We start from the raw sequence: 13,280 nt of genomic DNA, 5'->3' as shown, positions 1-13,280 counted from the left end.
GCAACAGTTTGTGACAATTCTATTATTTCAATTCAAACAAACAAGGATGCACACACTAACTGATATGTTTACTTTTTACTACTTTATTTCTAAATGTTGTTAACTACTGCTGTTTCATTATTATGTGTAGAATATTTGCATTACAAAATGTACACAAACCTAAAAATAAGGACTAAAACGTTTGTTCTACATAAACAGCATGTACACAAATGGGGAAAATAAAGTAGAAAGCAAACTACTGATTCAGCTCATTTTGAAATATTTTTCTAAGGCAAAATTCAATATAAAAAAATAAATAACTAAATGGATTTTTTTTTTAAATGCATTCTTTTTCCAGACTCTGTATCAAAAGCTGCGTAAGATGTTGGCGCCGTATGAGCCTCAGTGGTGCCTGGAGCATGAAGAGTGGTCTCTCTACGTGTTCGCTCCACACAACCGGTAAATCCCCGCCGCCCTCACCTCTCGTGCTCGGCAGAGTGATGTCCGCGCCTCGGAAAACACGCACGCTCACGGCCGCCTCGTTTCTTTGTAGCTTCAGGTTGTGGTGTCAGAAGACCATCGGCCACAAGATGTTCGATCACGTCATCCTCCTCTTCATCTTCCTCAACTGCATCACCATCGCCCTGGAACGGCCTGACATCCAGCCGCACAGCATAGTACGCACACACACACACACACACACACACACACACACACACACACACACACACACACACCTAAGATTTCATTGGGTACATCTTACTGGATACCATGGGTGTAGCAGTGTTATAAATTCTGCAGTATTTCAGTAGCAAAATCATGCCGTGATGGTAGAGTGGCCGTGCCAGCAACTTTAGGGTTCCAGGTTCGAGCCTCGCTTCCGTCATCCTGGTCACTGCCATTGTGTCCTTGGCAAGACACTTTACCCACCTGCTCCCAGTGCAACTTACATGTTGGGTTTCACTATGTAAAACCGCTTTGAGTCACTAGAGAAAAGCGCTATATAAATATAATTCACAAAATGTAAACTTGGTCAGTGTTGTTTTTTGGCTGGCACTATTTGAAATTGGCCAGTCTGGAAATAAACTACATTTCCCAAAATTCCCAGTGTAACGGGAGTATGTGGGAGGTGGTAAAATTATGTTTTTTTTCGGACATTTCCTGCAGTTTTCATTCAAATTTATACATAGCTTTTTGCAAGGCAAAGTCGCCGCCTTCGCCTTGGAGCGTTTCCAAGACGACGCATAAAGCCGGTCAGAAGTTGTGATGTTATAACCCACTTTTTTAATTAACATTGGATAAACTCTGGGAAATTAAATGGATTTGTTATCCATGTTTTGAGTAAGGGGGGAAAAAAAAGTTTGGTGACACCGCACTGCGGGGGAACACAATTAATATGAGAAGCTGCACGACTTGATAAACTGCCACCCAAAAAATATATCTGACGCCAAGGAGGCAAAGCATCAATTTGTGAAGTATTTACATCTTTAAACATTAAATTGTCAGCTAACCTTTTTGAGAATCAACATTTTCCAAAGTGATATAAGATGTCCACTGCAGAGGACACTGTTTCTCTGAAGTTAGAATTTGACACATATATATGTCAAATGTATATATATATATATATATATATATATATATATATATATATATATATATATATATATATATATATATATATATATATATATGTATATATATATATATGTATGTATATATATATACATATATATATATATATGTATATATATATATACACATACATATATAGTAAAACATTCTTAACTGTCGTACTAGTGCAAAAAAGTTGACCACTTTTAAATAATAAATATTTTTAATTTTTAACTGTCATATAATAATTTAATGACCTACTGAAAACCAATACTACTGACCACGCAGTCTGATAGTTTGTATATCAATGATGAAATATTAACATTGCAACACATGCCAATACGGCTAGGTTAGTTAGTATCCTGCTGAAACGTCGCGGTATGATGATGCATCCGCGTGACGTCACGCTTTGTAGAGGACATTTTGTTCCAGCATCGTTCCCAGCTATAAGTCGTCTGTTTTCATCGCATAATTCCACGGTTTTCTGGACATCTGTGTTGCTGAATCTTTTGCAATTTGTTCAATGAATAATGGAGACATCAAAGAAGAAAGCTGTAGGTGGGAAGCGGTGTATTGCGGCCGTTTTTAGCAACACAAACACAGCCGGTGTTTCATTGTTTACATTCCCGAAAGATGACGGTGAAGCTTTACTATGGAACAGAGCGGTCAAGCGAACACGGTTGGATTGGACCACACACACAAAGTAGAGTGTTTATGCAGCGATCATTTCGAAAGATCGTGTTTCGAAGAGGGTCCCTTGCGAAGGGCAGAGATGAGGCATCGCCACCACCTGTCGACTGGTGCTGAAGAAAGGTGCGGGGCCGACCTTCAGGTTGTACAGTTGCGACCATATAATCTCACTAAAACACTAGTAACACAATAAACAGATAAAGGATTTTCCAGAATTATCCTGGTAAATTTGTCTAATAACATTTGAATCGCTCCCACTGTATATTCTTCATTTTTTTCCCAGTCTTTCACTCTCACTTTCCTCATCCACGAATCTTTCATCCTCGCTCAAATTAATGGGGAAATCGTCGCTTTCTCGGTCCGAATCGCTCTCGCTGCTGGTGGCCGTGATTGTAAACAATGTTCAGATGTGAGGAGCTCCACAACCCGTGACGTCACACGCACATCGTCTGCTACTTCCGGTACAGGCAAGGCTTTTTTATCAGCGACCAAAAGTTGCGAACTTTATCGTCGATGTTCTCTACTAAATCCTTTCAGCAAAAATATGGCAATATCGCGAAATGATCAAGTATGACACATAGAATGGACCTGCTATCCCCGTTTAAATAAGAAAACCTCATTTCAGTAGGCCTTTAAGCAGTGTTAAAAGTAGAATTTTTTTTATTCTCAGCTGTCATAATATCCCAACAACTCTGTTTGATCACAGTATTCAGCCAATATCTGTCTGACAGTGTCAATCAAATGGAAAGACACCCTAAAATGTGTAGTGTTTACAGACACTCACGTTAATCAGCTGAGTGATATCAAACTGGGGGCTTTCAAGAGCTGCAGAAATGGCGATCAGTCACTCTTTTGCCACTCAAGTGTTTCTCTCAGTAATTTTCTACAGTGAGGACTTCATTGTAAACCGATGTCATCTCATTAATGTTGTGAGTGTTCTGGTACAGTAATAATAATAACCCGGGGCGTAGAAAGCCATGAATACTTTACTCACAGCTGAGCTTTCAAATAATGGGAATGGACTTCATTATTTGCTCTGTTTGACTCTTGATATTTACACTTAAAAACACATCTTGCAATGAAAGGCATACCCACTGATATCATTGCTGTGTCCTGTAAATAATATTTTACGACACTAAAAAGTACACGTCCAGTGAAGTTATAGTTTCTCATCTATTATCCACCCTGACGATTTAATTCAGGTTCCCGCTATGTTTTTTTTATTATCTTGCGTCATCTGCCGGTGTTCTTTTTACCCACCCCCCCGGTCTTTGTCTGGAACGACCGCAAAATGAAAGTGAAACTTGTGACCCTTAAAGTGACGAATGTTCCTCGCTGTGTGTGTGTGTGTGTGTGTGTATGTGTGTGTGTGTGTTACAGGAGCGAGTGTTCCTCAGCGTGTCCAATTACATCTTCACTGTGATCTTCGTGGGAGAAATGATGATCAAGGTATCCGCAACAAAAGTCCCCCTCATTGTTGTCTGAGAAGAATGCAATTTTTCTACCTTGCTTCAGGCTGATGTGTGTGTGTGTGTGTGTGTGTGTGTGTGTGTGTGTTTGTCAAGGTGGTAGCAATGGGCTTCTACTTTGGAAAGGGTGTGTACCTGCAGAGTAGCTGGAACATCCTGGATGGACTGCTGGTGTTCGTGTCCATGGTGGACATCCTGGTCTCGGTGGCGTCGGCGGGGGGAAATCGTATCCTGGGCATCCTCCGCGTGCTGCGTCTGCTACGCACCCTGCGGCCGCTCAGGTGTGTGTGTATGCCAGTTCTCGCCACTTCCTGTTTGTGTGTATGCTGGCCTGACCACTCCGTGTGCGTGTGTGGCAGGGTGATAAGTCGGGCTCCGGGTCTAAAGCTGGTGGTGGAGACTTTGATTACGTCCCTCAGGCCCATCGGGAACATCGTCCTTATCTGCTGCGCTTTTTTTATCGTCTTTGGAATCCTGGGAGTGCAGGTAACAACCTTCGTGTTTTAGCAAGCCTATATATCTTGTCAAGGGACAATGCTGTAGAAAGTCAACTTAGATATACTATCCTTTGGAGCAGGGGTGTCCAAACTTTTACCCAGCAAGGGCCGCGTCAATAAAAATTAAAGGATGCGGGGCCATTTTAATACATTTTGTACATTTTAGATACCAATTCAATATAGGTCAATCAATATATTCTAAACCAGGGGTCGGCAACCCAAAATGTTGAAAGAGCCATTTTGGTCCCCAAAAAATAAATGAATCAATTTGGAGCTGCAAAAAATGAAAAGCCTTCTATAAGTGATATAATGAACTCAACACATGATGTACGTGTCTGTATTAGTTATATTAGCCCACTATCAAAATGACTTTTAAAAGTCTTATACAAGTGTTATAATTGTCAATACTTGGACTATGAGATGGTTGTTTTCCCGAGATGCAAGTGAACTTGGCCCGGAGATGGCATGAAGGTAAAGACATCTTTTATTATCTATCACTAACTACAAAAAAAGGAATAAACAAAAGGCGCTCACAAGGAGATACAAACACTTGGCTATGAAACAAAACTATGAACATAAAACAAAAACACTTGCACAATGGCATGAATAACAAAACAACTTGCTTGGAAAAAGACAAGGGGCATGGATCATTGGCATGGAAGACATAGAAGGTGATAGATGGCGTGAAGGAGGTGGTAGACCGTGATGTTGCCAGGACGAAGAACAGAAACAGACAGGCTTAAATAATAATGTGGTGATTAGTGTAACCAGGTGTGAGAAATGAGGAAAGGTCAAAACTAATGGGTAGTCATGGTGACAAAACAAACCAGGAAGTGCAAAAACAGGAACTGAGTGGCCAAAAAACAAACAGAACATGACTAAAACAAAACATGATCACATAGACATGACAATAATGAAGACAACAAAAGATTTGAGTGTCTATATTAGCTATATTAGCCTACTTTTATTTTTACATTAGAAAACATTAGTAAACCTTCTAAGAGGGTGAGATAACTCCTCTGAATGACTGTCTTGGAATTGTGTGTTCAAGTTAAAGGAAATGGCGGGCTGTCTTCTTTTAATAAATTTATTAGAATCTATGCAAGCTGGTCAACGTTTGCTGTGGTCTGGAACAACATGGCACACAAACAACCATCAGAAATGCAGCCAATATTACACACAGATAATACATCATGAGTAATGCAGATAAAAATTATATACACAGAGGACATAGGAAATTAAATGAGCTCAAATATACCTACAAGTGAGGCATAATGATGCAATATGTACATAAAGCCAGCCTAAATAGCATGTTGGCATCGATTAGCTTGCAGTCATGCCTGATAAATACTCCACACAAGTCAATAACATCAACAAAGCTCACCTTTGTGCACTCACCCACAGTATAAAACATTTGGTGGAAAAAATGAGACAAAGGAGTGGCATAAAATATGTATTTCTCTGGCATGTTGAAGAAAGTTATACATGTAAACAAACTACGGTGAGTTCAAGGACCACCAAAATTAGGACAAAACGGCGCTCGCCAAATACTCTCATCAGAGAATCATGTATAATATATATAATATATTATAATATAATATAATATAATATATATTTAGTATAAACAGTGGGATTTCTAACATTTAGGGAAGATTTTGTCATGTTGTCCTCCTACAGAAACCCTATTAAAACAAAAATATATTTTTCCCCCCATCTTTTTCTTTTTCTTCCAGGGAGCCAGTAGGGCAGCGCTAAAGAGCCTCTAGAGCCGCAGGTTGCATACCCCTGTTCTAAACTATCTGAACACAACTCTGTAGCAAAGCATATTCTACATAATTTTGCCCTAAATTAAGTATTTCAGGACAAGACTGGAGTCTTAGTCATCGGCCCTGAGACACCTGAGTGAGAAACACATATCTAAACTACAATCATTGTCTTTAACTCCATCACTACAAGGGAAAAATTTGGGCGCTGTTTTGGACTCTGACCTTAGTTTTGTGCTACATATCAAAAAATATAACAAACATAGGTTTTTATCATCTTAAGAATATAGAAGACTTGCCAACCTTGAGACCTCCGAATTTGGTGCGGGTGTTCTCCCGAAATGTGTTTGTCATTGTTGTTTGGTGTGGGTTCACAGTGTGGCGCATATTTGTAACAGTGTTAAAGTTGTTTATACGGCCACCCTCAGCGTGACCTGTATGGCTGTTGATCAAGTATGCCTTGCATTGACCCATGTGTGTGCAGAAGTCGCATATATTATGTGAGTGGGCCGGCACGCTGTTTGTATGGAGGAAAAGCAGACGTGACGACAGGTTGTAGAGGACGCTAAAGGCAGTGCCTTTAAGGCACGCCCCCAATATTGTTATCCGTGTGGAAATTGAGAGAAATTTGGGAGAAGGGTTGCCCCGGGAGATTTTCGGGAGGGGCACTGAAATTCGGGAGTCTACCGTGAAAATCGTGAGGGCTGGAAAGTATGGAATATAGCCAGAGTTCGCCCAGTCCTCTCTCAGGGCAACACAGAGACGCTAATGCATGCTTTTATTACAAGTCGTTTAGATTATTGTAACACCCTGCTTTCTGGTCTTCCTTAAAAAACATTTGCAATTACTCCAAAATTCAGCAGCACGTGTCCTGACGAAAACCAGAAGGCGGTCTCACATTACACCAGTTTTAAAATCTCTGCATTGGCTTTCCATGTGTTTCAGGATCAATTTAAGGTTCTTCTTATGGTTTATAAATGTTTTTTTTATGGTATTGGGCCTTCTTATCTTTCAGATTTGCTTTTACCCTATGAGCCTTCTCCGGGCCCTGAGATCCTCTGGCACTTATCTCCTAATTATTCCAAAAGTCAGGACACAAAGTCACGGGATAGCATTTTTCCACCATTATGGCCCCTTTCTATGGAACAGCTGGCCGGAGGACCTCAGGGCTGCGGAGAACGTTGATGTTTTTAAGAGCAGACTTAAGACCCAGCTTTTTGATTTGGCTTTTATCTGATATTAATTATGTCATTGAAGTCATTTGTATTTTACTTTTTATCCTATTAGTTATGCAAGATTTTATTTAGTTCTCTTTATTTATTTAGTGTATAACATTGTTTTATCCAATCCAATCCAATCCACTTTATTTATATAGCACATTTAAACAACAATAACGTTTCCAAAGTGCTGCACAGCCATGTTAAAAACAATTGTAAAAAAAAATAAATAAATAAATAAATAAAATAAAATAAAATAAAAGTATATATATATATATATATATATTATGCTCCACCAATGACTGAATAAAAACAAACAAACAAAAAATAATAAATATAAAACCAATAAAAACAAATATGATTAAAACTGTCTGCATCTAAAAGATCATCAATATTCAGGGAGTGTCATAACGGCACTGCCTATGCCGCCCCCTACATTCTGAATTGACAGCGTGCAAGCCCAGTTGTATGATGCAGAACGCAAGTGTGGTATTTTAAAATATATTTGATCAACAGCTACACACGTCACACTGAGGGTGGCCGTAGGAAGAACTTTGACACTGTTACAAATATGTGCCAGACTGTGAACCCACACCAAACAGGAATGACAAACACATTTCGGGAGAACATCCACATCGTTACACAACATAAACATAACATAACATAGGGACGGCTTGGCGCAGTAGTAGAGTGGCCGTGCGCAACCCGAGGGTCCCTGGTTCAATCCCCACCTCGTCACGTCCGTTGTGTCCTGAGCAAGACACTTCACCCTTGCTCCTGATGGGTGCTGGTTAGCGCCTTGCATGGCAGCTCCCTCCATCAGTGTGTGAATGTGTGTGTGAATGTGGAAGTAGTGTCAAAGCGCTTTGAGTACCTTGAAGGTAGAAAAGCGCTATACAAGTAAAACCCATTTATAAAAACTATTTTAAAGGGTAAAATCAATTAAAACAGTAAAATAGAAATCAAAGTGTATAAAAAACACAGAGGACAACAGAGAACAGAGGACCACACAACTCAGGTAGTGTTAAAAGCCAAAGAATAAAAGTGGGTCTTAAGACGAGACTTAAAACACTCCACTGTGGAAGCAGTTTGAACATGGAGCGGCAGAGTGTTCCAGAGCTTAGGGCCGACCACAGAGAAGGCCCTGTCTCCCCTGGTCTTAAGTCTGGTCTTGGGCACCACGAGCTGGAACTGGCTCTCGGACCTCAGAGCGTGCGCAGGAATGTAAATTTGGATAAGGTCCGAGATATATTAATCTTCATATGTGTTACTTGTATTGTATTCTTTATCACCACTTCATGATTCTTACTATTTTACAAGTTTTATTATTTTTATTTTCCAATGTTCCTCAGAAGAGCCATCGTCAGTTTTTAGTTGCGATATTTAAGTTTTGCGCTTTCTAAGGTTAATGAAAACGCAGCTCTTGACAGTAGTGAAAGGTGCCAGCTCTCGACTAGCTGGCTGCAGAATAGCTATTTGGTTTCCAGGAATGATTGCATTTTCATACCTTGAACTTTGAATGAATATTGCAAACTCATTTGTTTTAGGAAAGTGAAACTGGAGGGTTTGTTTTAACCTGTTTACTGTAGAAAACAGGACACCAGAGTTTGATTATTTCAGAAAAATACATTCCCTTGTTCTACGCAGAGTCTGTTTGAACACATTTAACTTTTTTTTTTGTAAATTTCACAGTGAGCTTGGGGCTTTTATCAATTTTCCTTTTCTGTGCCCTGACTGAGTCCTCATTTCTAGTCAGTGTTGATCTTGTATAGCAGGATAGATTTACAGTTCACTGAAAAGGAGTCAACACACTTAACACACAGCCACTGGTGCCCAATTAGTAAAATAATCGTGTCTTGCCGACAGCACGGTGGTTCTATTGTGCACATCCAGGGTTGCACGAGTGCTGCCGGCGCTGGCGAGCTGCGGTTAATTGCGTGGAGAGATGAATTCTAATATGTGCTGTGCAAGCAGAGCATGAGCCTCCATTTTTCTTCTTGACTTCTCAGGGCGTCGAATCAACGCAGATAGATTTTAAAACTCTCATCCGAGCAGGCTTTATTGGTTCACGCTCAAAGACTAGATAGGAAAGCGCTGGTCTCACTTGAGCTCAAAGACTGGATTGGATGGCTGTAGTCTGACGAGAGTTCAAAGACTATATAAAACAGTCGTATTCTGAAAAGAGCCTAAATACTGGTTAGGGCAGCACTAGTTTGAATGTAGCTCTTAAGACTAAGTAGGACAGATGTGTTCTGACTAGAGGTCCAAGACCAGATACAGCCGCTCGAGTCTGACTATAGTTCAAAGACTAGATAGTACAGTCATATTCTGAATAGAGCCCAAATACTGCTTAGGACCGATCTAGTCAGCTCTAAGACTAAATAGGACGGATGTATTCTGACTATTGCTCGAAGACCAGATAAAGCCACTCAAGTCTGACTATAGTACAAAGACTAGATAGTACAGTCATATTCTGAATAGAGCCCAAATACTGCTTAGGACCGATCTAGTCAGCTCTAAGACTAAATAGGACGGATGTATTCTGACTATAGCTCGAAGACCAGATAAAGCCACTCAAGTCTGACTATAATACAAAGACTAGATAGTACAGTCGTATTCTGAATAGTCAGCTCAAAGACTAAATAGGACAGGTGTATTTTGACTATAGCTCAAAGATGGGTTAGTGCTCAAATACTAGTTAGAACAGCTGTACTTTCACTGAAGGTCAAATACTGGTAAGCACAAGTCTAGTCTGATTAGAGCTCAAAGACTAGATAGGACAGCTCTACTCTGACTCGATTTCTCATTTTGGTTAGGACAGCCCTATTCTGACTGGAGCTCAAAGACCAAGTAGGACAGTTGTAGTCGGACTTGAACCCAAATACTGGTTAGGACAGATCTAGTCAGCTTTAAGACTAAATAGGACAGATCAATTCTAACTAAAGCGCAAAGACAAGTTATGACAGGTCTAGTTTCACTCAAATACTGGTTAGAACAGCTGTACTTTGACTCAAGGTCAGATTCTGGTAAGGACAGTTCTAGTCTGATTAGAGCTCAAAGACTAGGTAGGACAGCTCTACTCTGACTCAAGGTCTCATTTTGCTTAGGACAGCCATATTCTGACTCGAGCTCAAAGACCAAGTAGGACAGCTGTAGTCTGACTTGAGCTCTAAAATTTGTTAGGACAGCTATATCTTGGATTGAGCTCAATGACTGGTTAGGACAGGTCGAGTATGACTAGAGCTCAGATTAACTCTGACTAGACATCAGAGACTGGTTAGGACAGCTCTATTCTGACTAGAGCACCACGACTAGAAAAGACAGCTCCACTTTGACATAAAGACTGGTTTGGACAGCTCTAGTCTGACAGGTGCTAAAATACAAGGTAGGACAGCTCGAGTCTGACTTAAGCTGAATGACTGGTGAAGGCAGCTCTATTCTGCTTACAACTAAAAAACCAGATAGGACAGCTCTAGTCTTGACTGGAGCTGAATGATTGGATAGGACAGCGCTAGTCTCACATGTCATCATGGAGGGGTTGAACAGCATTCCAGTGTGTCTGTGTCACACCACGGTGAGGGAAGTCTTGTCTTAGTTTTTTTCTGTCTTGTGATTTGCATGTTTTATTTTGAAAAGCAACTCCTCTTGTTTCAGATCACGGGCCTTTCCTCTTGTGTCACCATTCTGACGTCATCCCTGACCCTTGATTGTTTCCACCTGTTTCCCATTACCCTCATGTTCCATATAAGCTCATGCCTCCCCTTGTTTTGTGCCAGATCGTCTGGAGCTTTCGTGTCTGTCTAGCGTCCAAGTTCATGTTCATGTTCGTGTCCATGCCTTGCCTCTTCCCACATCTACTCCCTTGGAACAAAGAATCCCACGCTTTCATTTTGAATTTTACTTTTTCTCCTCCTCAGAGCGACTTTTGTAATCTTTGTTCAACCGAAGTGGTGTGTTTAGATTTTTTTCTAATAACCTTTTCTTCCTCAAAGTTTTTGAGTGATTTTTTTGTTTACCTTTATTAGAGTAGAAATTTTTATATAGTCATTTTTGTTGTTCCTCCTGTTGGAGCGTTTTATGTTAATTTTTCATAGCAGATACGACACTAATTATAGTTCGTCTTTTTGTTGGTATTTTCCTCCTTTTTAAGAGTGATTTTCGGTTGATCCTTTTTGCAACTTTTTTCGCTGACAGTTTTAGTTTATTCATAGGATGCGTATTACTCTGGCTCTGGAGGTTTAGGAGTTTTTCAAAATAAAAGCTTTACTAAGAACCTGATCTCTGCATCTGAGTCCACTCCTTAATCCAAGCCTGACAGTTTATCATCAGTTGCCCAAGAGGATTAAGGCAATGCTTCAGTAGATAACAACCACGCCATCTTAAACATGGAACATAGTTTGCCTCAATGAACCACAGCTCCCCGAGTGCCGGCAGCACTCGTGCACACCACCGCCTTGCTGGACGGCAGGCAAGACACAAGTATAAGACACAATTAGACCCTGCACAAGCTGTACACAGACTACTCTGAAGTACAACTAAATGTACTTTCTATATCATTTTAATGTGTACGTGTTTTTGGAATAGCTGTTCAAAGGGAAGTTCTTCTACTGCGAAGGCTTCAACGTGACAAACATCACCAACAAAACTCAGTGTCGGGATGCAGGATACCGCTGGCTTCGGCGGAAGTACAACTTCGACAACCTGGGACAGGTTTGTGTCACACACACGCACACACACACAAACACAAACACATACACACACACGGTACTGTCAACCCTCTCATTTCCCCTGGAAGTTCCTGTATTTTGTCCTTTGATCTACTTTTTCTTGACTTACTTAGGTACTGTTCATGTCACATATGTAGGGCTGCAACCATTAATCAATTGTTCCTTTAGAACAAATCTTCAATTAATCCTTCAATGACTGTAAGTAATAAAAAAAATTATGCAATTCAAAACTACACGGAGTGGCAGGAAACTTTAAATGTGTGTCTGTCTGTCTGTCTGTCTGTCTGTCTGTCTGTCTGTCTGTCCGTCCTTCCGTCCGTCCATTTATTCATCCATCCCAGCAGGCACAAGACATTGATACAACGTTGATTTTACATAAATGTCCTTTAAAAAAACGTTGCAAAATTGTTATACAAAATGTTGTTGTACTTGTGCAATGACAATAAAGATCCATCCATCCATCGTATTTGTACATTAAGACAACATTGATGTCCAACGTTGGATCCGTGTTGTTGGTTGGGAAATTACCAAATTTCAATGCTTAAATCAATGTCACAACCTGACATTGAATAAACGTTAAAAAACATGTTGTTTCAACGTTAGATTTATGTTGTAGAATGTTATTTGGGAAATGACCAAAATTCAATGGTCATAATCATCGTCATGACCCAACATTGATTAAACGTCGTCAAAAAGCATGTTGTTTCCACGTTGTGTTTGAGTTGCTCAACGTCAGGACCTAATTCAACACATTCTCAACGTTGTTTCAATGCTTTGTGCCTCCCGGGATCTATCTAGTGATCTAATCCACTGGTTCTCAAATGGGGGTACTTGAAGGTATGCCAAGGGGTACGTGAGATTTTTTGAAAATATTCTAAAAATAGCAACAATTCAAAAATCCTTTATAAATATAATTATTTAATAATACTTCAACAAAATATTAATGTAAGTTCATAAACTGTGAAAAGAAATGCATTAATGCAATATTCAGTGTTGACAGCTAGATTTTTTTGTGGACATGTTCCATAAATATTGATGTTAAATACTTATTTTTTTTGTGATGAAATGTTTAGAATTAAGTTCATGAATCCAGGTGGATCTCTATTACAATCCCCAAAGAGGGCACTTTAAGTTGATGATTACTTCTATGTGTAGAAATATTTATTTATAATTGAATCACTTGTTTATTTTTCAACAAGTTTTTAGTTATTTTTATATATATTTTTTCCAAATAGTTCAAGAAAGACCACTACAAATGAGCAATATTTTGCACTCTTATACAATTTAATAAATCAGAAACTGATGACATAGCGTTGTAATTTACTTC

General features: G+C 39.7%; 1 protein-coding gene across 1 annotated transcript in view; it reads left to right on the top strand.

Annotated features, from left to right (window-relative positions):
• Window positions 1-13,280, top strand: part of LOC133560660 (voltage-dependent T-type calcium channel subunit alpha-1H-like) — a 190,098-nt gene that overhangs the window by 136,054 nt on the left and 40,764 nt on the right. Inside the window, exons 18-23 of the mRNA XM_061913434.1 lie at window positions 338-438; window positions 533-656; window positions 3,661-3,729; window positions 3,846-4,030; window positions 4,109-4,235; window positions 11,811-11,936. Of these exons, the coding sequence (XP_061769418.1) occupies window positions 338-438; window positions 533-656; window positions 3,661-3,729; window positions 3,846-4,030; window positions 4,109-4,235; window positions 11,811-11,936 (732 nt within the window). The remainder of the gene's footprint in view (window positions 1-337; window positions 439-532; window positions 657-3,660; window positions 3,730-3,845; window positions 4,031-4,108; window positions 4,236-11,810; window positions 11,937-13,280) is intronic.

The sequence above is a fragment of the Nerophis ophidion genome, linkage group LG01 (assembly GCF_033978795.1).
Source record: "Nerophis ophidion isolate RoL-2023_Sa linkage group LG01, RoL_Noph_v1.0, whole genome shotgun sequence".
Lineage (NCBI taxonomy): Eukaryota > Metazoa > Chordata > Actinopteri > Syngnathiformes > Syngnathidae > Nerophis > Nerophis ophidion.
Note: the sequence above shows the minus strand (reverse complement) of the source record. Positions and strands in the feature narration are given on the sequence as shown.